We start from the raw sequence: 24,787 nt of genomic DNA, 5'->3' as shown, positions 1-24,787 counted from the left end.
TGCAAGATTACATAATATGCGGAGACTTCCATGAAACTCTACAGTATTTGATTTTGGAATACCAATATATTAATTGTTAAAGAGCTGATGAGGCCAAAAGCAGGGAGGTAAAGTTAAATTTATATACAACATTGGTTAGACCACACTTACAGATCAGGGGTGAGGTAGCCTGTGATCATGGGGCGGGTTGGGGATTCAGTGATCGCGGAGCAGGCTGCAGATTGGGGCTTCTGGGGCGGGGGAGAGGCCATGGATTGCGGCGGGGGGGGGTGAGAGAGGCCGCAATCGGCAGTGGTAAGGCCAAAGGCTTCCTTGAGGGGCCGGGGGAATGGCCCACAAGGGGTGTTAAACAAAACACTTACCTTCTGGAGCCAGCAGCTCCCACTTCCATTTCATTGCTGGGTTTCCCGAGCCTTGGGAAACCCGGTCGGCAGCAGTTAAATTGAAATCACGCTCCCAATTGCACTGTAGGAGCCGGAGTTAAATAGGTTAATGGAGTGTTCCGCCTTTCCAAGACGGGACATTATCACACCTCACTGCCCGCTGCCATAAAAACGTGACAGTTTGGGGACACATGTCCCATTGTTTTAGGACTCCTCCCGCCCGTCATGGAGCGGGGGGGGTTTAATATCGAGGCCAATGTTTCTGAAGCGCTATGTTCTTCATGCCACATTGACATAGGCGCTATCAACTTTTCCCTGACGAAGGGTCATTGACCTGAAACGTTCACTCTGTTTCTCTACAGATGCTACCCGACCTACTGAGTATTTCCAGCTTTTTTTGTTTTTTATATCAACTTTTCCCTGCTCTGCAGAAGCCACATTGGATTTCACGAGCTGAAATCTTGGGCAGAAGCACGTCCTCCTAAATTGGCAACACTTATTTTCACATTGACCAGGGCTTTAGCTTTTGGCTGTCACAAATTAAAATGAGCGATTATTCCCTGACTAGTACTCGCAGCAAAATATTGTAGCTTGCGTAAACTGACTGAGTCTCCTTATGAACCAAAACCCACATCATTATGTGTGCCGTGGAACTCCATGGTGCTCCTCGATTACAATATGATGCACCAAAGCCCACCATGTTCTCCTATATATTCTGAAGGGCAGTAAATAACAAACTTGTTTTCAGGCTAAAATTAATAGTCAGGTTTAGTTACAAGTAAGATAATTACACAGTAGCAGAAAGGCGCAGCCAGATGTTGGTGATCCAAATACTTAAAAAAGCAATACAAATAGATACAGACCATGGAAAAGTAGTATGTATTGGTATTTTTTAAACCATCCACCTATCTGTAAGACTTTGGATGAAACAAGCTTTCATAGACGTCTCAGTGCAATCTTTGTATGTGGGGGAGGGGTGACACTTCTGCCAATGCGTGGCGACCAGCTGTCAATTAGACTGAACTGAAATTAAAATTATAAGCAGCTATGGTAGTGTCTTTATGTCAAACAAAGCCTTTCATGTCAAAGGTGTTAATGTTGGAGACATTAAGGCCTAGAAATTCAGTTGGCTGCGCCACCCATTAGCGCCTTAAGAGGGCGCTAAGTGGGTTGCAAGCCACTGGCCACGCCTCCCGCTAAATTCAGCGGGAGGTTAGTGGTGGCGCTAGCCGTTAGCGCTGCGCTGCTACCGATGACGTCATCGGTGTGCTAAGTGTCCCGCTGACGTCCCGGCCACGATATTTGGAAGCGCCCCCTGATTTACCGCCGGACGCTATGTGCGACTGGTTTGGGGGGCCTACCTGCGGCGGTAGAGGCGCAAATTAAAGGAGAGGTGCGGGGTGGCCATTTTTGTTGTTGGCTGCCTGCCAGCACACCTCTGCGCTCCCGTCCCCGGCCTCCTGAACCCCCCCCCACCCCTGCAGAATGCCGGCTGCGTTCCAAAAGCCCGGCACTTCTCCTCGGTGCCGGGCTCTTTTGCCGGCACTCGCGATCCTCGGGGGCCCAGCTGGGCCCCAGATCGCGCTAAACAAGGCTCCTCCCCTTTAAGACTTCTTGGGGCGCAACGATATTCAGTCGCAGCGCCCCAAGAGGGATGCGGGACGCCTCCAGTAGTGCAGCGCTTCCCTTGGGGCACTCCAACTGAATTTCCGGCGGGCGGCCGCGAATGCTTCCGGGGCGCTACTTTTAGCGCCCTGGCGAGGCTGGCACCCCAAACGGGGCTATAGTCAATTTCTAAGCCTAAATGTCTTATTTTCAAATATATTTCCTGATGAGTCAGCTATTAGAGAAGTGATGTGGAACTTTGAGACCCCACACCATTGGCGGGTCCTTGTCTGCAGTGGGTGTTCAATCATAAAACTGCACGTGTTTTGCCCAAGGTTTGAATTTGCATGCAATGCAGCCCTGATTTTCTGATGAGCTGCCTGAACCCAGCAGTGATGCAGGGCAAGGGAAAGTTAAATCCAATGGATTTTATTTATTTCCCCTGGTCTGTGGACACATTAACATTTCAAAGAAAAATGGCAGCGATCAATGCAAATTTTGATCTCATTCATTTCTGAGTGCAGGCCATGGAGCTAACAAAGATGTCCAGCTGTCTTTCATTGAGATTGTGGATGTATTTGGATCATTTTGTGCATTGCCCACAGATTTTACTGAACTTAAACTGAATGTTTGGAAAAACTTGAACTTTGTGTTGGCTCACATTCAGCAGTGTGGACGTAGAAACTTCCCCTATTCTATATCTCCTCTAAATAAGTTCTTGTTAAAATCTGATCTTTATTTTATTACTTAACTGGCCGGTTATGAGTTATTTCATCTTACTGGAGTTATAAGTGAAGTTGGAAAGCTATGAAGTTACATTAATTTTGTTAAAGGTGTACAGTGCTGTTGGAGTAACTCGGTTACATACAACTGTCCCCTCCCTGAGTAAAGTGCAAATACTGAGGAGAAGGTGGGATGTCCCACTTTTATGGCCTAGTTATGCTGCAGTTTGTGCATCAGTTCAATTAAATCAATGATATGGTGGTGCATCACCTCAAAGTGAGATCGCTTTAAGCAGGTAACCTCACACTACTTTGATATAGCTGCAACCGTGCGAAGCGTGTAGAAAAGGCTTCTTGGTGAACTTTTTAACCTTCATTTCTAAAGATTTTGGTGTTGGCATGGAGTCTAACGTCCCATGAATTCTTCACTAATGTTACAGATGTCAACATCAAACACTCCCCAGATCAGCTAGATCATGGACCAAATGCAGAGGAAATCATGAATAGGCTATTCTTTTGTCATTTTTTCCTGATCATTTCTGCTGTGACCCAATAATGTGCCTAAACTCAAAACAAGGTCCCTGACTGCACTAGTCTGAATGGTTGGTTTAGGAAACGGAAACATTCTCGATTTCCAGTCTGAATAAGATTGCCAATTTAGGATCAATTGATACCAAATTATGGTCAGTTGCAGACTCGTGCCTGATCTGACGTGGGTTGAGACTGATCAAACTCGTTTTACTTTGAACCCTTTAAAGCCAGCCAGAGAGGAGAATTTCATTCCACCAGTGTTGGGCAGGATTTTAACCCAAGTGCCAGAAAGGAAAAAGGAATCTTGAAAATAACACACAACTGCCTTTAAAAGGTTTTCTTTTATACTAGAATATTTTTTTCGTACCGCGAAGCCAAGGTGAAGTTTCAAGGCCCATAGTGCGGGACACCACAAACAGTGAAAAGAATAGGAGAGAAGATGAGTGAGAGAGCAACAAGTAATGGTTAGATAACCCTAGACTTGGTTTTAAAGCCTTAAGACTGCAGGAAAAAGGACCATGGTAGATGAGGAGTATCTGAGTGTTGATGTCCTGGGAAAATGAGTTAAAGTAGTAAACGATGCGATGAGAATGTTGCAAGACTCCACTCTTAGAATGGACTGTCACTCGACAGGAGCAGAGAGCACAGCATCAGCTGCTCCCAGTGCAAAGCCTCAATTGATGGGAATGAGAGAGGTCACTGCATTTGATTCAAGATACGCTCAATTTCTGGTCATTCATTTTAATGATAGGGAAATTGGGCATGCAGACCTCCACGCCTAACTCTCCGAAATAGGCTCCTGCCAAGTGAGACTCTGCACTGGGAATGTAGCCTGACAAAACTTTAGCCTTTCTGATTGCACGCTCCCGGCACACAGCCTTTCACCGCTGGGGGTGCTTAATAGGAAGGGGCTCATATCCTGATTTTCCACTCATTACAGTTAATAGTAGCACCACAAAGATGTAGGAATGTGCATGATTCTGTGCTAAATGAATTATAGCTGATGTCAAAACCGGCTGGATATTGAGAATCTAGTACAAATTTGATAAGAATGACAACTGCAATTAATCTGAATGTGTAAAATAATGCTTCTGTCTTTCATTAACCTATGGCTTATTTTAAACTAGGAATTTACAACAACTTCTAAAGTGGTTTTTTGTCTATATATTATCAATATGAAATACTTTGCCATTGCCAGGCAGACATATCATTAAATAAGATTACATGTGATTGTATGGGTTGCTTGGTGCCAGACATAAATACTCGACAAGTGAAGGCATCTCGGGCACGTGCTTCATATTTCACTGCAGCCCTCCCTCAAAATGCCTCCTGCTCAGTGACCTCCTGCAGAGCCAGCCAAGTGTCCACTGTTGGATTTGCAAAAACCAACAACTTGCATTTATAAAGTGCCTTTAATGTAGAAAATTCTCCTAAAATTAGGTGACATCCCAAGGCACTTCACAGAGGTGTAAGGAAAGCAGATAGCGAACCATGGAAGGAGAGATGAGGAGGTGTGATCCAAATCTTGGTCAAAGAGATGGATTTTATGAAAGGGCTTAAAGGAGAAAAGGGACATGGAGCAGTGGCACAGGGGTTTATGGATAGTTAGCTACCTGCAGAGGGAGCCCTGGTGTGTATCCAATTCATATTGTACCTTGGTGTGAAATAAAAGAAAATTTCCTTCTCTATCTACAGTATCCTAGCTTTCCCCCAGTGGATGAATGCTCCGACTCAATAAAGGGCAAGGCAGTTTCAGTGTGCCTGCAGCTTCAGGCCTGGCTTGACACTGGAGCCAAGCTGAGTGATACACCCTGGAGGAGATGGTAACACTGCTTTGCATCAGAGACGGTCCCGGCCTTGGCATCAGTGCAGTGTGGTTTGGGCTTCACGCTGATGCTAAACCTGTAAAGTGAGCACATCCTATGAAACAATCAGCAGAGTGCTAGGCTGCAATTAAAAAAAACGACAAGTAAAGTACTGGGTTGCATTAGGAGAGTGATCATGTACAAACCTAAAGAGGTGGTAGCTGTACAAAGCATTAGTCAGAGCTCATCTCGGTGCTGGTCACCTAATCTTAGGGGAATTTAATTTCCCTTGAATGTCGACAGTGGTGATGAAGATGATTGAGCATCTGAATTTAACTTGTGGGTGAAGATTAAGCAAGCTGAGCTTGTTTTTATTAAAGAAAGGGAGACTTTGAGACCTAATTAAACTTTTTAATACTGCAAAAGGAATCGACAAAGTCGCTCAAAGCAAATTGTACACAGTGGTGAAGAGTTCAAATATCAGGGACATGTGTTTAAAAATTAGGAAGTTAGAAATTAGGATCAGTGCTCGTGTACTGTTTATATAAAAAAAAAAAAAAAAGTCTTCGCTGTTTTAACATGGGTATTATCATGAAATAGTGCAGAGAAGAATTGGATATGCGCATGTTAAAATTTCTTACAAATTCCCGTCGGCACTGTATTTATATCCTTAAACAAGGGTAGTCAGGCAGAGGTTTTGTACTAATGGTAATCGACTTGTGAATTAAATTGCCATGGAAGTCATTGAAGAAGACATAATATGGATGAAGAATTGCCTTGGTAACTGTGCCAGCAACACATTCTATTTCAATGTGTTTATAATGTCGCTACACACGGAGTAGAGAAACTCTTTCCTCCTCCCCCCCCCCCCCCCCCCCAAGAGGGAATAAAATGTGTTATAGAATAAAGTACAGTTTGCAGGATACAGTGAGGTGGGTAATTGGAATTGATATCAAAAAGCAATACCCTTGTGCTGGACCTGTGGCCATTTCCAATCTCTCAAAAATCCTTATGTTCTTTATTTTTGGCCTGTCCCTGGCAGCACCTTGGGAGAGTCTTGGACACGAGTGAAGAAGAGTTTGGCGGACGAGGCCGAAGTTCATCTGAAATTTTCATCGAAGGTAGTAAATTGTTTTTACCGATTGACCCGCTTCCATGGGGAAAAGATAAATAAAAACGCAACTCGACTGCGCAGGCATAACTAACTCTGTGGCCCCGCTAAAAGAGGTCTGTGAGGAAAATGATTCCTGGAAGTTTAATTTTCCTTCTTTTCCCCCCCACCTACCCCCACCATCTCAACAGTTCAGTAAGATTTTCCTTGCTCTGCACTCTATTTAATTAAAAAAAATACTCTGGTAAACTAGGGATTGTTGGTCAACATGGGAAGTGATCTGCAAGCCAGGAGTACAGTCTGTTAATAACACAGGAAAAGCATAGCCTGCAGACTTTTCTATAATTGCTGTGTTTGTGCTATTGTGCTAAGGAACGTGATCAGATAAAGATTTAGAGCCGTGGACATTTGGAAGGTTTTCAACTGGGCAGATCTTGTGTGTATTTTATATATGTGTTTGTATTAGGACTTCCTATTTCCTTCTATGAATTAACTCAAAGTAAACTCCATGAGCCCCACTGTCATTCCATATTTGCCAATGAGATTGCAACAGGGCAAAATGCCCTTTCTTATTGACTGAACGTTGTCCCAGTTTTCCGAGTACAGATGGGTGGGGGGAATCCTTGCTCCCCGGCCTCGCATATCAGGATATTGTGGGCAGCCAGTGGACCAGCAAGTACTTGAAAACGTGACCAGCACAACATGAGATATTAAAACGGCAATGCTACAGCTGAGATACATAAGCCTACATTAAATCCACATCCTTGAACACTGCACATTCTCTTAGTATTGCACACTATGATTTCTTTCTCCCCCATTAATTTTTTTCCCCTGCTGACTCCTACTGGGTACTCTTTCCACATGTCCTTCGATATCTTGCCCAAGTGACTATTCAGGTTCAGGTAGTGAGAGTTTGACTATTCGGCCGTAGTGGGGGGAGGCGCATCATGGCTGAGCCTCACCCAATGTCCACACATGGGTGCTTTCCAGGAGGAATCACTGGACAGCGAGTGGGAATGTAGACTGATTCTCCTCCTCCTCCCCCCCCACCCCCCTCCCCCCCCCCCCCCCCCCCCTCAGCCTGGAGGGTCTGAAGCCAACTGCAAGCATCCTTATTATCACCCTGGCTGAGATCAGATAACTTGGAAGAGTCCGGAGATTGTTCTGTACGTCTGAGTTCCACGCTCATCTGCCAACTTAGTCAGCAATAGAGCTGCATCGGAGTTGATAAACACAGCTACATAACTCTGCCAGAAACTTCCCAACAGCACAGTTGCTTTAATTACAGGAAATCCCATTTTATGGTGCTTGGGGAACAGACTATGTCTATATTTTAAAGTTTCTGATGTCTATTATCTTGTAAAAAGTAGATTTATTAAAGAACATCCTTTGCACGATGACATGGTCAGAGAAGGAACAGATGGTACTTTTATATTCAGGCCGTAAACGTTTGGAGAGAACCCCAATATTATAGAAAATCCACTGCTTATTCTCGCTCTACTTGATGATGAGAGTTTATTTCTCTTCTCGTTTCCCAGCTGCAGAGCGAAGTAGAGAAACCACTGCTGTCATTTCGCGAAAACTTCAAGAAGGATATGAAGAAGTTTGACCACCATATATCTGACCTCCGAAAACAACTGAGCGCTCGCTATGCTACAGTGGAGAAGGTATGAGATACTCGGGACTAGGCAGAAAGCAGAAACCTTACCGTTTTCAGAAATATATAATTTTTAACTTAAAAAGGATGCAATGAGGAGATTTTCTCTCCTTTTTTATTTGGTGCATTTAAATTATTGGCCCTGAAATTCCATGAGCGTTCCACCAGCCTCTTGTAACTCTGGCAAAAGATCAATGGAATCCCGATAAGGAAGTGCTTTACAGCAATTAAATACTTTTGAAGTGTAGTCACTGTTTCAATATAAGACAGCAAGGTCCCACAAAAAGCAATGTGATAATGGCCAGACCATCTGTATTTAGGTGTTGGTTGAGGGATAAATATTGTCCAGGTCACCATGAAAACTCGCCTGCTCTTCTTTGAAATAGTGCCATGGGATCATTGGCCCAGAAATTCGGGTCGGGGGCTTCCCGCGGGTGCAAGCCCCCGACCTACACTTACATATCGCGCTGACATTTGAAGACTGGGCCTGCTTGGATTTCCGGTCTGTGGCCCGGTTCAGCTCCCGGCGCGCATTGCGTGCGTGATCCAGCAGCGTACTTAGTGCGATGAGCCGGCTGGGATCACGTGAGCACTGGGCAACCAATGGGAGTTTACAAAAGTCCATTCATGAGTTAGACATAAGACCTGTCAAACTCATGAAAAGTACGGGCGCCCAAAACACTACTTAAACTTTAAAAGTTAAAAAAAATTCCAATAATTAAATTAACTAATAATAACTTTAAAAAACTAATTTAAACAATTATTCAAATTTCTGCGCTAAATTTTTTTTCAAGAAATCGGGTCCAAAAACTTACCTTACTGTAAATTCTTTAAAAATAATAAACCTGTGGAAAAAAATTTCTAACTTTAATTATTAGACCACTTACCTTTATAAAACGAAGTCCTTACGTCTGCTTTTTACATTCGTAAAAAGTGGAGGCCTTCATGCACGGACAAACCTGTCAAAAAAATGAAGTTCAACGCGTACGCGCTGCCTCAAACGTCGCAGGCGAACCGCCTCTTAACCCCTTGGTTCAGAGGAGAGGAAATGCCGGTTTTCCACGCATGCGCCGTGCATGCTGAAATCCGGCACTTCCAACGGGCCCACGCGTGAGTACCCCATCCGTACTCACGCGTTGGGACCGGAATTACTGGGCCAATATGTCCACCTCACAGGGCAAATGGGGCCTTGGTTTAACATCTCATCCGAAAGATGGCACCTTCGGCAGTGCAGCACTCCGTCAGCACTGCACCGGAGTCTCAGACTTGATTCTGTGCTCAAGTCTCTGGAGCGGGACTTGAACCAGCAACCTTCTGACTCAGAGAGGCGAGAGTGCTACCACTGAGCCACAGCTGACATGGCCATTTTCGGCCATTTTCAGCCATTTACGCCATCTCCTTAGAGGTTCCCACTGGTTTCCCGTTGGGATTATGGCAGGAAAAAGATCCCTGTGGAATTTCAGGGTCATGGGATCTTTTTCTTTCTCGACACCAAAAGATAACTGAAGTCAGTGGAAATAAAAATCGGGAGTGATTTAAATGGGCTGCTGATTTGCCATCGTTCATTTTACACTATTGCACTGAAGTCAATGAGGTAATTTTGACTATCAGCTGTAAAAAGACTCTTTGGCCCCATATCAGCAGTTAAAAGATAGACCAGCTCTCTCAACTATAACTTCAGGGTAGTTGAGGTCTGTAATGGCAAACCCATTCCAGTTATCGGACAAGCAGCACAACAAAAAGTATGAGCTACAAAGCAAATGGCAATCAAACACCATTGCCTGTCAACTGGGAGATTAAACCTAAGTTAGCAGGAACGTAATGCAGAACCCTGCTAAAGTCCTGGTCAAATTTTGTTACATCTAATGATCCAAGATATTGAAATAAAGTATCCTCATATAATTAGTTATCATCAGCATGTCAAAAACGGTGGGGAAATATTTGATGTCTCTGCATTGGAATCCCAGTCCATCCTGGAATTAATGATAAATCACTGAGATTGTCTGGGGCTCGTCCAATAATTGGGTAATCATCTTTTCAACATTCCAGACGAAGATGCTCCACATTTCATTGCAGGCAGCTGCCTCTCTAATTCCTGTTGTTACCAGGATCTGTGGATGGCCATTATAGATACAGCTGCCCAGTGTGGAGTGCAAAATGTTTCTTTAGCAATGCAGATGACAAATCTACAGTAACAATATTATTGAATGACTCTTGGGTTCATCCTGCCAGAATAACGTTAATGAGGTTTGGATAAACAAAAATAAAAGTTTGCTTACAGTCAGACTTGAAAGTTAACAGAATTGCATACACAAATGCTGTTTTTATAGTCCGCAATTCATAAAACCAATACCCAGCAAGTCACGTAGCTGGACTCAATCGATTTTTCTTTCCAGTTTTCTCCACTTCTCTCCTGTCTGTGCTCACTCATGTTGGGAGTTACCAATCAACAGTTGCGAGCTCCCTGAATAGTCATTCTTTGCACCAGCCTGACCTTATCCTTGTCTAATGTTCACACACTGGTAGATTTTGACTTTGTGTGATGGTGTAAAACAGGTGATAGCGAGTCGGCAGCCCAGGAGAGATGTAAAATGGGCTGCTGATCGCTGTCTCCCATTTTACACTAATGCACAAAGTCAGGATTTACCCCATAGGTTGCCAGTCAGGTGCATGAATTGCTCTTGCTGTATTTTTTATTCACCCAGCTAGTCCAGGGGCACTGAGGGCAGTTGAGATGCCCTTAAAGTTGGTTTGTGATTAACTAACTCGGGACAGATGTGGGATTTAACTTGGATCCTCCTGGTCTGTGTGGCTCAAAACCATAATTGATGATGCCTTTATCAACGGAGACACTGGTGGAGCCATTCATAGGAACAAGAGGCCATTCAGCCTCTCGAGCCTGTTCTGTCATTCAGTGAGATCATGGCTGATCTGTGACCTAACTCCATATACCCGCCTTTGCCCCATATCCCTTAATACCTTTGGTTAACAAAAATCTATCAATCTCAGAGTTAAAATTAACAACTGACCCAGCATCAATTGCTGTTTTCAGAAGAGAGTTCCAAACTTCTACCACCCTTTGGGAGTAGAAGTGTTTCCTAGCTCCAGTACTGAAAGGCCTGGCTCTAATTTTAGGCTATGTCCCCTAGTCCGAGACTCCCCAACCAGCAGAAATAGTTTCTCTCTATCTACCCTTTCAGTTCCCCTTAATATCTTGAAAACTTTGATCAAATCACCCCTTAATCTTCTAAACTCCAGGGAATACAACCCTAGTTTGTATAATCTCTCCTTGTAATTCAACCCTTGGAGTTCAGGTATCAAGTCTAGTAAATCTAGTCCCTCCAAGGCCAATATATCCTTCCTAAGGCACAGTGCCCAGAACTGAACACAGTATCCCAGGTGTGATCTAGCCAGGGTTTGGTATAGCTGTAGCATGACTTCTGCCCCATTGTATTCAAGTCCTCTAGATATAAAGGCCAGCATTCCATTAGCCTTTTTGATTATTTCCTGTACCTGTCCATGATCGTTTAATGACCTATGTACATGAACCCCTAAAGTCTTTTTGAACCTCCACTGATTTTAGCTTGTCACTATTTTGAAAGTACTCTGATTCTTTTTTTGGTCAAAAGTGGATGACCTCACACTTGCCTACATTGAAATCCATGTGCCACAGTTTTGCCCATTTGCTTAATCTATTAATATCTCTTTGTAATTTTATGCTTTCATCTACACTGCTTACAATGCCACTGATCTTTGTGTCATTGACAAACTTGGATATGTGGCTCTATATCCCATCATCTAAGTCGTTAATAAATACAGTGAATAGTTGAAGCCCCAACACACACCCCTGTGGAACATCACTAGTCACATCCTGCCAATTAGAGTACCTGCCCATTATTCCTACTCTCTGTCTCTTGCCGCTCAGCCAATTTCCTAACCAAATCAATAATTTGCCCTCAATTCCATGAGCTTCAACTTTAGCTAACAGTCTCTTATGAGGGACTTTATCGACTTCCTTCTGGAAGTCCATGTAAATAACATCCATAGACATTCCCCTGTCCACTACTTTAGTCACCTCCTCAAAAACCTCAATCAGATTTATCAGGCATGACCTACCCTTTCACAAAGCCATGATCTCTGATCAGCTGAAAATGTTCAAGGTGTTCAGTCACTCTATTCTTTAATTATAGACTCTAGTAATTTCCCAACAACAGATGTGAAGGTAACTGGTCTATAATTCTCTGGTTTCTCTCTCTCATCTCTCAAATAGCGGAGTGACATGTGCAATTTTCCAATCTAAAGGAACGGTTCCTAAATAGAGAGATCTTTGGAAGATTATAGTTAGGGCATCGGCAATGTTCTCACCTACTTTTAAATCCCTGGGATGGAAACCATCTGGTCCTGGTGATTTGACACTCTTTAGTGCCATTATTTTCTCCATTATTTTCTTCATTACTGTGAATTAATTATGGTGAGTCCCCATCCCTGATTCAAAATAGTTTTCTTGGGGTGCCCGGCATGCTATCCTCTTCCTCTACTGTAAATACTGATGCAAAGTAATTATTTAACATGTCCACCAATTCCTTGTGTTCATTTACAGTATCACCATTATCCATTTTTAAGGGGCCCACATTGCTCTTGACCACCCTCTTTTCCCTAATACAATTGTAAACATTTTTGTGTTGATTTGGTATTCCTTGCAAGTTTCTTTTCATACTCCCCCTTTTGTGGCTCTTACTATTTGTTTGTTCACCCTTTGCTGTTCTGTGTATCTTTCCCATTCGCCAGGATCTGTGCTTTTTTTTGCATTTTTGTATGCTTTATCTTTTCGTTTTATGTTGTCCCTTAGCTCTCATTTTTTTGTCCATGGCATTTTTTTGGGAAGTAGAGCTTTTGCCCCTCAGGAGTATAAACTGGTTCTGTATCGCGTTAAATTCTTTTTTGAATACCTCCCACCGATCTTCTGTTGTTTTACCCATTAACAGATTTGCCCAGTTTAATGTGGACAGTCTCTGTCTCATCCCATTGAAGCCAGCCGTACCTAAATCTAGATTCTTAATAGCTGTTTCTGGTTTCTCCCTTTTAAACACAACATTGAACTCAATCATATTATGGTCGCTATTAGATAAATGTTCACACACCGTTAGGCTGTTAACTAAATCTGGCTCATTACTCATTATTAAATCTAATATGGCCTGCCCCCTTGTTGGTTCTAGGACATATTGTCCTGAACACACAAGAAATTCACTACCTTTCTGACATGAGCTAGTCTGCTTATCCCAATCTATATGGACGTTAAAATCCCCCATTACAACCGCTCTGCCTTTACTACATGCTTGTCTAATCTCTGTATTTATACATTCTGCCACTTCACAGCTGCTACCAGGGGACCTCTACACAACTCGCACTACAGTTTTGAATCCTTTTCTATTTCTTAATTCAACCCATAATGACTCCACTCTCATTATGTCCTTTCTTCTCATAGAAGTAATTTCATCCTTAATCACAAAGGATACTCCTCCCCCCCTCTACCACTTTCCCTATTCATTGTGTATAACCTGGTATATTCAGTTCCCAGTCCTAACTGTCTTGCAGCCATGTCTCAGTAATGGATACTATGTCGTACCCTCTAAGTTGAATTTGCGCCTGCAATTTATTCCATTTTTTTATACAGAATGCTTATTTGGGCCACACACCCTAACCTGTCCTTCTGCTTTAATGTTTTTCTCACACATTTCTTATTTCTTTCTCTACTGATTTAATTTCCTTACACCTTTTTTATTTTTTACCTTCACCTGTAGTACCTAATGTGCAATTTCGGACTATTTCACTACTCGCTCCCTCTACGTTTGGTTTAGAATTATTATTTATATTCCTCTGTGTTTTTAAGCTGTTGCAGCAACTGAGGCAAATCCAAAGTCTCAGCTGCCCCAGAGAGTTGTGGTGTGGCATTGTGTGACTCACGAGTGAATTCCCTGAAAGGTGTAGACCTTGTTCAAGTGATGACTCTACAGGAAATCCCCATATGATTCAGATGTGACCAGTTATTGCTTAAAAAAAAAATGTACAGATGTGAAATTTCTCAGTGTGGGTGTGTGGATCGCTGCCTTGGCTCACCTGCATGTGGATTTGAGACCAACAATTTTGAAATAGCAGCCAAATGCAGAACATGTGCAATCCATTTGAACAGTGATCACTGCTGGCTTTACAGTTTCTATGATTTTTTTTTTTAAAGAACCACGAGGGGCCCTGAAATACAAAGGCTTAGAATATAATGCCTACAGTCTTGGTATCATGTTGTACTGTCCCTCATCCACTCCACTATCTCCAGCAACATCTTCAACCACTATGCACCTGCATTCTGGAGCTCTCATCACGACTTCCCGATTCTTTTTCAAAGGGCCCCATAAAACTTACCTCAATTTCAAAATTGGCATCCTTGTTTTCAAATCCCTCCATGGCCTCGCCCCTCCCTATCTCTGTAATCTCCTTCAGCCTCCCATCCCCCCCCCCCCCCCCAAGATATCTGCCCTCCTGAGCATCCCGGATTATAATCGCTCAACCATTGGTGGCTGTGCCTTCTGTTGCTTCAGCCCTAAGCTCTGGAATTCTCTGTCTAAACCCCTGTGCCTCGCTACCTCTTTCCTCCTTTAAGACGCTCCTTAAAACCTACCTCTTTGACCAAGCTATTGATCACCTGCCAAATTTCTCTTTATGTGGCTCGGTGTCAATTTTTTTGTCTTCTAACACTCCTGCGCAACGCCCTGGGACATTTTACTACGTTAAAGGTGCTATATAAATACAAGTTGTTGTTGTAATTAATTGTGCATTGGGCCACCTGGACTAACTTCTTGCTCGGTGTCCACTGCTCACACCGTAAAGCACTTTGGTGTGTTCTGTTAAGTGTCGGGCACCATATATAAATGTAAGCTGTTGTTGTTCAGATGGATGGATCTCAACAAGGAAAGACTGAGTTCTCTTTGGATCTGTGGTAATTGATGTCACCCTTTTCGTAGGCTCGAAAAGCTCTGGCAGAGAGGCAGAAGGATCTGGAATTCAAAACTCAACAACTGGAGAATAAATCCACTTACAAAACAGAGGAAGACATCAAGAAAGCCAGGCGGAAATCGACACAAGCAGGTGGGGTAGGAGATTGTGTTTGGGATGTGGCATTAAACAGGCTGGGTGCTACGATGGGTCTTGCTGCATGTACCTTTGTTCCGTTATCCTTTCCTAATTCAATTAGCAGCTTCCCTTGCGTAGGCACAGGGCATTCTCACTGCCTTGTGTTTGTGGGGAGAAAGGGTCTTTAATCCATTGATTTTCCCCTTCCCCTTTTTTATATTGGTCTTAAACACCTGTTTAATGCATTTACTACCCAATAATAAGAGATGACACAGATCGCAAAAGCGCATGGAATAAAAATTGTTATTTACAAGGAAGTACCGTTTGGGGGGGGGGGAGTACCTTTTGTTCAAAACAGTCTTCCCATTTTACATTGAAAAAGTATACATACAAAAAAAAAGCAATACTCTGACCGCCAGATAGACGTGCTGGGTTGGGTTTCTCTCACAGCTCATCCCATTCCTTGATATCACTGGTGGTGAGCTTCTCAGCAGCTACATTTGTGAGTTTGCTGCTATGACTTTGGGCCTGCCTCCTGTCTCCCAACTCTCAGCCTGGTCTGATGCTATGGCCCACATTGATTCAGGCTCTTTTAAAACACCTTTTTAACTTGTGCTCAATGCAAAATTACGTTTTCTGTGAACTGAAAATTGACTGTGTGCACAAAGTACAGGAAACTTTCTGGTATCCGGCGCGGACGGGACCGGCGTGGTGCCGGTTCATCAACAATTCCGGATAACCGAACACTATAGTAAACGATACGGAGCTCAGAGCTCCGTATAAAGCAACAAACCCTGTTGCTTAGCAACAGCTTCAAAACAATCGGCACAAGTTGCAAGCGTCTCTGTAGCTTAGCAACAGCTTCAGCTACACCCTTGCACAGCAACAAATGGAGTAAAAAAAGTAATAAAAGTTACCTGAACCGACTCCTGAATTTTGCTGGTGGATAGACCGTTCCGGTTATTTAGGGGCCGGTTAATCGAAAGTTTCCTGTATCTAGGAGAGTGGGCCTCTGGGCAACCAATTGGGATATATATTGGGAATAGCATGGGCGATCACTGTACACTTCTGATCTCTCTGGCTGATGATAACGGCACACTGTGACTGTTCGCTCAGACTAAAACTACTAATTCATGCTGATTATGAAGATTAAAGAAAGGAAAAAATATATAATTGTTTCGGTCACCTGACCAGGCTTTCTGTCAATACATGTTAAGCTGTCAGCGTAAGCAGAGGTGTTTTACTCTATCTGTTTTAAAAAAAAAAAGGCAATAAAAGTTCCAAACTTTGCAGTTCTCTCCATTAATTTGGACCATGCATCCACAATAACAAGTTTTACATGGGACTGAACTCTCGTGGAGAATCCCATCAGTTCTCGGCTTGTATTCAAGAAGAGTGAAGGACAAATAGATTGAAGGATAAGCGCTACCAGCCTGTGTATATCACTCTCTCCCCTTCGATGTACAGGCTGCCATACTGTATGACGAGAGTTTCCTACATAATCAAATCTGTCGTACATTGAATCACTTCTGAAGGTGGTAAATCTGGCACTCGCGTCAGGTTTTTCTGAGGCCTCAAAGGCTGGCACTTGGGTTTCCTGAGTCAATTTTTATACCTTCAGTACAAAGCAGCACTCCTACAATAAGGGGGAGACCACCCCGCCCCAGAAAGTGGAATGATTATAAATACTGGTTATTGATAACCCACTGATCAATATTAATTGTTTCTGTGTTCTGGGTGGGCTTTATGTCAACATATGTGAAGGTATCAACATGAACCAAGAGGGTTTTTGAAGTGGGCATCAATATACATAGATGGGGATGTGAATTCTCTACCTCTCCCAATACAGAAATATAAAGACAGCACAAAATCTCTTCTAGTCATAGAATATAAGTTAAAAGTTGCTCCATCCTGGCACGGCTACACATTCTTATTAAAATATGTAATGTAGAGATTCTTATTATCTGAGTCAGGCACCACGATGAATGAAGCTGCTCTGAGATTTTTCCCTTTGCTCATCAGATCTTTTTCAAGTATATAATTTTTCAATATATTCAAAGTGAAGGACATTGAACAAAAAATACTCCCCCTTACACTTTTAAGTTGTATTGTTAAAAGTGTTCAATTCAAGAGGGTGATCTTAGTGTAAAGTCTTCACTTCTTGCAGTAACTGGTTCAAGCCTGCTTCTGCAGACTTATCCTACAGCTTGTGGGCTGGCTGGCGTGCACCCTGTTACCCTTATTGTTTCCTATGTTCTGTTCAATACACAGGACCTGGGGTTGTTGTATTGTGAACACTCTGATAAATAGTTCCTATTACAGGAAACTCTCATTTAAACGGCACCTAAATATCCAGAATTCTCTATTAACTGGCAAAATTCTCACTCCGAAAACAAAACCTCAATAACCGGCAATGTTGCTGAGTCCGAGTCTCCTGCGGTGGCCGAATTAGTCAGTGGGGGTAGTTCTCCAAACTGCCACTACTCGGCTTCTTGGCGCTGTCGGAAGTCAGAACACCTCAATACCCCTGTAACAGGAGTCTGACTCTCCCGCGCTGCCGGTAGTCTCTTCTGATCCGCCATTTTACAGGGGTACTGTGTGTCTCCCACGCTGCTGGTAGTCACTGCATTGCATTACCCTCAACTGGCAGTACTGTACTTAATCAAGCATCTTCCACCATCCATTTAACACAACATTCTGTAGGTGAGTGCCCAATTACTGTATACTGCACATTTCTTGATTTTTATATTTTTCTTTGTTAAAAATAGCCTCGGTAGATAACCCTCTCCGTCACCTGGAATTTTTGATCAACCGGCAACACGCCGGTCCCATCGGTGCCGGATACCAAAGAGTTTCCTGTAGTGCTCCAGGGTTGCACTGTGGTGGTACAGTGTTTTTAGTCCAGGCCTTTGGATTACTAGTCCAGTAACATAATCACTACAATACCGTCCTTTTTTGGTCGAGGGATAAATATTGGCCGGGACACTGGGAGAACTTCCCTACTCTTCTTTGAATCACGCCATGAGATCTTTTATGTCCACCTGAGAGGGCAAACCGGACTGCAATTGAACACCTCATCTGAAAGGTGGCACCTCTGACAGTGCAGCACTCCCTCAGTACCGCACTGAAGTGCCAGCATGGCTTATGTGCTCAAGTCCCTGGAGTGCGGTTTGAACCCATAACCTTCTTAACTCAGTTAGGAGTGCTACCACTGAGCCAAGGCTGACACTTGGCAGGTAGTTATTACTTGTCACAGTGGGAAATGGTGCAGATTTCATGTCTATCCACGTATTATCTTGTCTTTTAAAACACATGCCTCCTTGAAATGATTGCTGATTCAATACAGCATTGCATCTGCGATCACGTGCTTCAACCCAACCCAGTGAACACATCTCACCATATTAGTGATTTAGAGACTAGCCTTAAATGTATAATTGATGCTGCAGAAAAAAACAAGATGGAACTCGTGGCGCTAAACGCACCTAAGCCCACTTCACAGGGTGGTTTACAAGGGTCTCTCAGAGATGAGCATAAATGGCCACCTCTGGCAGTACGGGATTCTGCTGGCTGCAGGCAGGCTGTGCTCTGATCCCACCCACTTGAGATGACAACACAGCTTTTATATTATCGGTCTTCCCCCTAACATCAACCAGCTCCACAACCAGAAACGTTAAAGTCACAAACGCAACTTTGAGCAATTGCCCAAGTGCAGTTGTGACTTGAAGAACTGCATGTGTATTGGCTCCCACATTGTCTCCCAGTCCAGCAACGCCTCAAATTTGCTATCGTATTAGTGTTTGGTTCACTGCCACCCCTCTTCTAGGAATACCCACCTTGAAGAAGTTCTGCTCTTCTCTTCGACGGGATCTCCGTTTGGCTCTTCAACCTTGTTCATCTTCATTGCTTTCAGTTTCCCTACTCGTGTTTGATCAGGTATCTGCCAAGACTCGGTTTCACCTTGAATATCTCTTAATGTCTCTTCTTTCATCCCCTCCCCCATTTCCCAGTCCCCAAACTGCCTTTTAATCTTTTCATTTCCTGCCTTTTTTGTTTCTCAGTTCTGTAGAAGGGTTTCGACCCGAGACATTGACTCTGTTTTTCTCTCCACGGATGTTGCCTGGCCTGCTGAGTTTTTCCAGTGTTTTCTGTTGTTACCTCAAATTTAAAATTCACATCCTTGTGTTCAAACCCCTCCCATGGCCTCGCCCCTTCCCTATCTCTCAAAGCTCCTCCAGCCCGACAACCCTCCGAGATCTCTCTACTCCTAGAATTCTGGTCTCTTGGGCATACCCGGCTACCTTCGCCCCACTATTGGCGGACGTGCCTTCTGTTTTCTAGGCCCTCAAGTTCTGGAATTCCCTCCCTAATCCTCTCTGCTTCTTGACCTTTCCTCATTTAAGAGGCCCCTTAATACCTACCTCTTCGATGGAATCTGGAACAGTACCCATGGATTGGAGGGTAGCGAATGTTACCCCACTATTCAAAAAAGGTGGTAGAGAGAAAACGGGGAATTACAGACCGGTAAGCCTGACATTGGTAGTGGGGAAAATGCTAGGGTCCATTATAAAAGATGTAATAGCAGAGCACTTGGAAAAGTGACAGGATCGAACAGTCAACATGGATTTACAAAAGGTAAATCGTGCTTGACTAATCTACTGGAATTTTTTGAGGATGTAACTGGTAAAATAGATGAGGGAGAACCAGTGGATGTGGTGTATTTGGACTTTCAAAAGGCTTTCCATAAGGTCCCGCATAAGAGATTAGCGTGTAAAGTTAAGGCACATGGGATTGGGGGGCAAGGTATTGACTTGGATAGAGAACTGGTTGGCAGACAGAAAGCAAAGAGTTGGAATAAACGGATCTTTTTCCGAGTGGCAGGCAGTGACTAGTGGGGTACCGCAGGAATCGGTCCTTGGACCCCAGCTATTCACAATATATATTAATGATCTAGATGAGGGAACTAGATGTAAAGTCTCCAAGTTTGCAGACGACACAAAGCTGGGTGGGCGTGTGTGCTGTGAGGAGGATGCTGAGAAACTCCAGGATGATTTGGACAGGTTGGGTGATTGGGCAGAAGCATGGCGATGCAATATAACGTGGATAAATGCTAGGTTATCCACTTTGGTGTCAAAAACAGGAAGGCAGATTATTATCTGAATGGCCATAGATTGGGAGAAGGGGAAGTGCAACGAGACCTGGGTGTCCTTGTGCACCAGTCGCTGAAGGTAAGCATGCAGGTGCAGCAGGCGGTTAAGAAGGCAAATGGTATGTTGGCCTTCGTAGCAAGAGGTTTCGAGTACAGGAACAAGGATGTCTTGCTGCAGTTGTACAGGGCCTTGGTGAGACCACATCTTGAGTATTGTGTGCAGTTTTGGTCGCCTTATCTGAGGAAGGATGTTCTTGCCATGTAAGGAGTTCAGCAAAGATTCACCAGGCTGATACCTGGGATGGCAGGAATGACTTATGAGGAGAGATTGGGTCGATTGGGCTTGTACTCGCTGGAGTTTAGAAGAATGAGAGGGGATCTCATTGAAACTTATAAAATTCTAACAGGACTAGATGCAGGAAGGATGTTCCCGATGGTTGGGGAGTCCAGAACCAGGGGTCACAGTCTAAGGATAAGGGGTAAACCATTTAGGACAGTGATGAGGAATTTCTTCACCCAGAGAGTGGTGAACCTGTGGAATTCTCTACCACAGAAGGCAGTAGAGGCCAATTCATTAAATATATTCAAGAAGGAGTTGGATATATTTCTTAAGGCTAAAGGGATCAAGGGATATGGGGAGAAAGCAGGGACAGGGTACTGAATTTGGATGATCTGCCATGATTGCATTGAATGGCGGAGCAGGCTCGAGGGGCCAAATGGACTACTCCTGCTCCTATCTTCTATGTTTCTGACCAAGTTTTTGGTCACCTGTCTCCTCATATGAAATAAAAACAGAAAATGCTGGAAATACTCAGCAGTTCAGGCAGCACCTGTGGAGGGAGAAACAAAGTTAACGTTTCAGGTCGATGACCCTTCGTCAGAACTTTGTTCCTCTGTTTCTCTTCTCCACAGATGCTGGCTGACCTGAGTATTTCCAGCATTTTCTGTTTTTATTTCATAGCTCCAGCATCTACAGTATTTTGCTTTTGCCTTCTCATGTGGTTCGGTATCAATTTTTTTTCTGATTACGCTCCTGTGAAGCTCCTTGGGACGTTTTATTATGTTAAAGACGCTATACTACATTGCATCAGCGCTTCCACGGTTACACTGAAGTCCACCCTGCAATGTAAACGGGGCAAATTCAGAGCGCTTGCAACCACACCGAGCTCCAGAACTACCTTTAGTGGGAGCAACTTCACCACATCAACATGGCACAAGACTCCTTGAAATGTTTTGTTTGACGTACGTGGCTTAATGAAAAGCAGTTTTGAGTTGAAATGCGTTGTCAGTTTTCTGAATATCGCCAAGCAACAGAGGAGAGTGACGCACAATATTACTGGAAACAAGGCCCTATCTGTGGTTCGTCAGAACGAGTGTGGGAAGCTGGGAATTTAAAACATCTGTATTCACAAAGCAACGTCCCAATTTTTTTTATTTTTTTTAATTTTGCTTCCTTTCAGTGACTGTATGTTTAGCGGACTGACTTGGGCAATGTTTCCACTGTTGGCTGTTAGTGAAAATTTGCAGCTGTTGTGAATTACAATCGAAGGCAAAATATTCTCTCGTTGCTTTTTCGGAGCAAAATGCTGCAGTAACTGGACTTGGATCAGGCCAATGTAAATAAGGCAGTTTTGAATGCCCGCTCTCTCCCTGGCCAACATTATATACACTCCACACGGCGCATGCGCCTGACTGTAATTTAACACCGCCCTGCATCTGCCTTAATGGGCCGATCTCCTGACAGGCAATCATTAAAGTACAAGTAACAACATATGGAGAAAGATAAAATCATGGACAAAAATAAGTACAAAAATGTGTAGTTAGATTTATCCTTTTAAAAATGTCAGTTTGTTCGCTGCTGCTGCACATTCCTCCCCCCCCCCCCCCCCACATTTACAATAATAACATATATTAAAAGTATATGAAGATTTTAAGAGCTTAACCTCTAATTTCTCAGCCATTCGTAAACAAGTCAAAAGGTCCCTGGTTCTTGCAACAGGCTAACCGTGGAAAAATTCCAATCTTTAAATGAAATAATAATTAGGAAAGGAACATAGGAACAGGAGTAGGCCATTCAACCCCTCGAGCCTGTTCCGCCATTCAGTTAGATCATAGCTGATCTGCATCTTAACTCCATTTACCTGCCTTGCTACCGTGGCCCTTAATACCCTTGCCTAACAAGAATCTATCAATCTCAGTTTTGACATTTTCAATTGACCACCTGGCCTCAACAGCTTTTTGGGGAGACAGTTCTAGATTTCCACTACCCTTTGTGTGGTGAAGTGCTTTCTGACAACACCCCTGAATGGCCAAACTTTAATTTGAAGGTTATGCCCGCTTGTTCTGGACTCCCCCCACCAGAGGAAATAGTTTCTCTCTATCCATCCTATCAAATCCTTTAATCATCCTAACCACCTCAATTAGATCATCCCTTAATCTTCTATACTCGAGGGAATACAAGCTTAGTCCGTGCAACCTGTCGTCATAATTTAACTCTTTTAGCCCTGGTATCACTCTGGTGAATCTGCACTGCACCTCCTTCAAGGCCAATATATCCTTCCTGAGGTGTGGTGCCAGAACTGAACGCAGTACTGGGGTCTAACCAGAGTGTTATATAATTATATTTAACTTTAACCCTTTGTATTCCAGCCCCATGAGATAAAGGCTAACATTCCATTAGCCTTTTTAATTATTGTTTTGTACCTGTCCACTAGTTTTTAGTGATTTCTGTTCTTGGATCCCTAAATCTCTCTGCTCCTCCACAGTGCCAAGCCTCTCACCATTTGGAAAATACCCTGATCTGTCTTTTTTGGGTCCAAAGTGGATGACCCCACATTGAACTCCATCTGCTGCCACAGTTTTGCCCACTCACTTAATCGATCAATGTCCCTTTGCAACATTCTGCTCCCATCTACACTATTTACTGTGTCACCTAACTTGGTGTTGTCAGCAAAACTGGATATACAGCTCTCTCTTCCTTCATCAAAGGCATTTATAAATATAGTGAAAAGCTGAGGCCCCAGTACAGATCCCTGGGGGACACCACTAGTCACATCCTGTCAACTTGAGTACATCACATTATCCCTACTCGCTATCTTCTACCTCCTAACCAATTCCCTATCCATTTCAATATGTTGTCTCCAATTTGATGTGCTTTCACTTTTGGCATTAAATAGGAAATTAGAGACGCGTGCAATAAGGGCACAGCAGTTATCATGGGTGACTTTAATCTACATATAGATTAGGCTAACCAAATTAGTAACAATACTGTGGAGGAGGAATTCCTGGAGTGTATACAGGATGGTTTCCTGGACCAATATGTCGAGGAACCAACTAGAGATCAGGCCATCTTAGACTGGGTATTATGTAATGAGAAAGGATTAATTAGCAATCTTGTTGTGCGAGGCTCCTTTGGGAGGAGTGATCATAATATGATAGAATTCTTCATTAAAATGGAGAGTGAAGTAGTTGACTCCGAGACTAGGGTCCTGAATTTAAATAAAGGAAACTATGATGGTATGAGGCACGAGTTGGCTAGGATGGATTGGGGAACGTTACTTAAAGGGTCGACGGTGGGTAGGCAATGGCAAACATTTAAAGATCGCATGGATGAACTACAGAATTTGTTCATCCGTTTGGCATAAAAATAAAACAAAAAAGTGACTCAACCGTGGCTAACAAGGGAAATTAGGGATAGCATAAGATCCAAGGAGAGGACATATAAATTGGCCAGAAAAAGCAGCAAGCCTGAGGATTGGGAGCAGTTTAGGATTCAGCAAAGGAGGACAAAGGGGTTAATTAAGAGGGGGGAAATAGAGTATGAGAGTAAGCTTGCAGGGAACATAAAAACTGACTGTAAAAGCTTCTAGAGATATGTGAAGGGAAAAAGATTGGTAAAGTCAAGTATAGGTCCCTTGCAATCAGAATCAGGGGAATTTATAATGGGGAACAAAGAAATGGCTGACCAATTAAATACATACTTTGGTTCTGTCTTCACAAAGGAGGACACAAATAACCTCCCAGAGATGTCGGGGAACATAGGATCTAATGAGGTGGAGAAACTGAATGAAATCAGTATTTGCAGGGAAATGGTGTTAGGGAAATTGACGGGATTGAAGGCTGATAAATCCCCAGGGCCTGATAATCTACATCCTAGGGTACTTAAAGAAGTGGCCCTAGAAATAGTAGATGCATTGCTGGTCATCTTTCAAAATTCTGTAGACTCTGGAACAGTTCCCATGGATTGGAGGGTAGCTAATGTTACCCCACTATTCAAAAAAGGTGGTAGAGAGAAAACGGGGAATTATAGACCGGTAAGCCTGACATCGGTACTGGGGAAAATGCTAGAGTCCATTATAAAAGATGTAATAGCAGAGCACTTGGAAAACAGTGACAGGATCGGACAAAGTCAACATGGATTTACAAAAGTGCTTGACTAATCTACTGGAACTTTTTGAGGATGTAACTGGTAGAATAGATAAGGGAGAACCAGTGGATGTGGTGTATTTGGACTTTCAGAAGGCTTTCGATAAGGTCCCGCATATGAGATTAGCATGTAAAGTTAAAGCACATAGGATTGGGGGGTAAGGTACTGACTTGGATACAGAACTGGTTGGCAGACAGGAAGCAAAGAGTTGGAATAAACAGGTCTTTTTCCGAGTGGCAGGCAGTGACTTGTGGGGTACCGCAGAGATCGGTGCTA

General features: G+C 43.4%; 1 protein-coding gene across 4 annotated transcripts in view; it reads left to right on the top strand.

The window, feature by feature from the left end:
• The window catches only part of gas7b (growth arrest-specific 7b), a 463,752-nt gene that overhangs the window by 416,425 nt on the left and 22,540 nt on the right, over positions 1 to 24,787 (top strand). For all 4 annotated transcript variants that reach the window (XR_015073045.1, XM_085963375.1, XM_085963377.1 and 1 more), the window contains 3 exons: positions 6,089 to 6,167; positions 7,696 to 7,824; positions 14,831 to 14,954. Coding sequence is in view for 3 of the 4 variants with exons in the window: in XM_085963375.1 (XP_085819501.1) it covers positions 6,089 to 6,167; positions 7,696 to 7,824; positions 14,831 to 14,954 (332 nt within the window). In the remaining variant the exon portion in view is untranslated. The remainder of the gene's footprint in view (positions 1 to 6,088; positions 6,168 to 7,695; positions 7,825 to 14,830; positions 14,955 to 24,787) is intronic.

The sequence above is a fragment of the Somniosus microcephalus genome, chromosome 21 (assembly GCF_052327205.1).
Source record: "Somniosus microcephalus isolate GS21.2 chromosome 21, FLI_Smic_1.0, whole genome shotgun sequence".
In the NCBI taxonomy this organism is placed as follows: Eukaryota; Metazoa; Chordata; class Chondrichthyes; order Squaliformes; family Somniosidae; genus Somniosus; species Somniosus microcephalus.
This window is presented reverse-complemented; position numbering and strand designations above follow the sequence as displayed.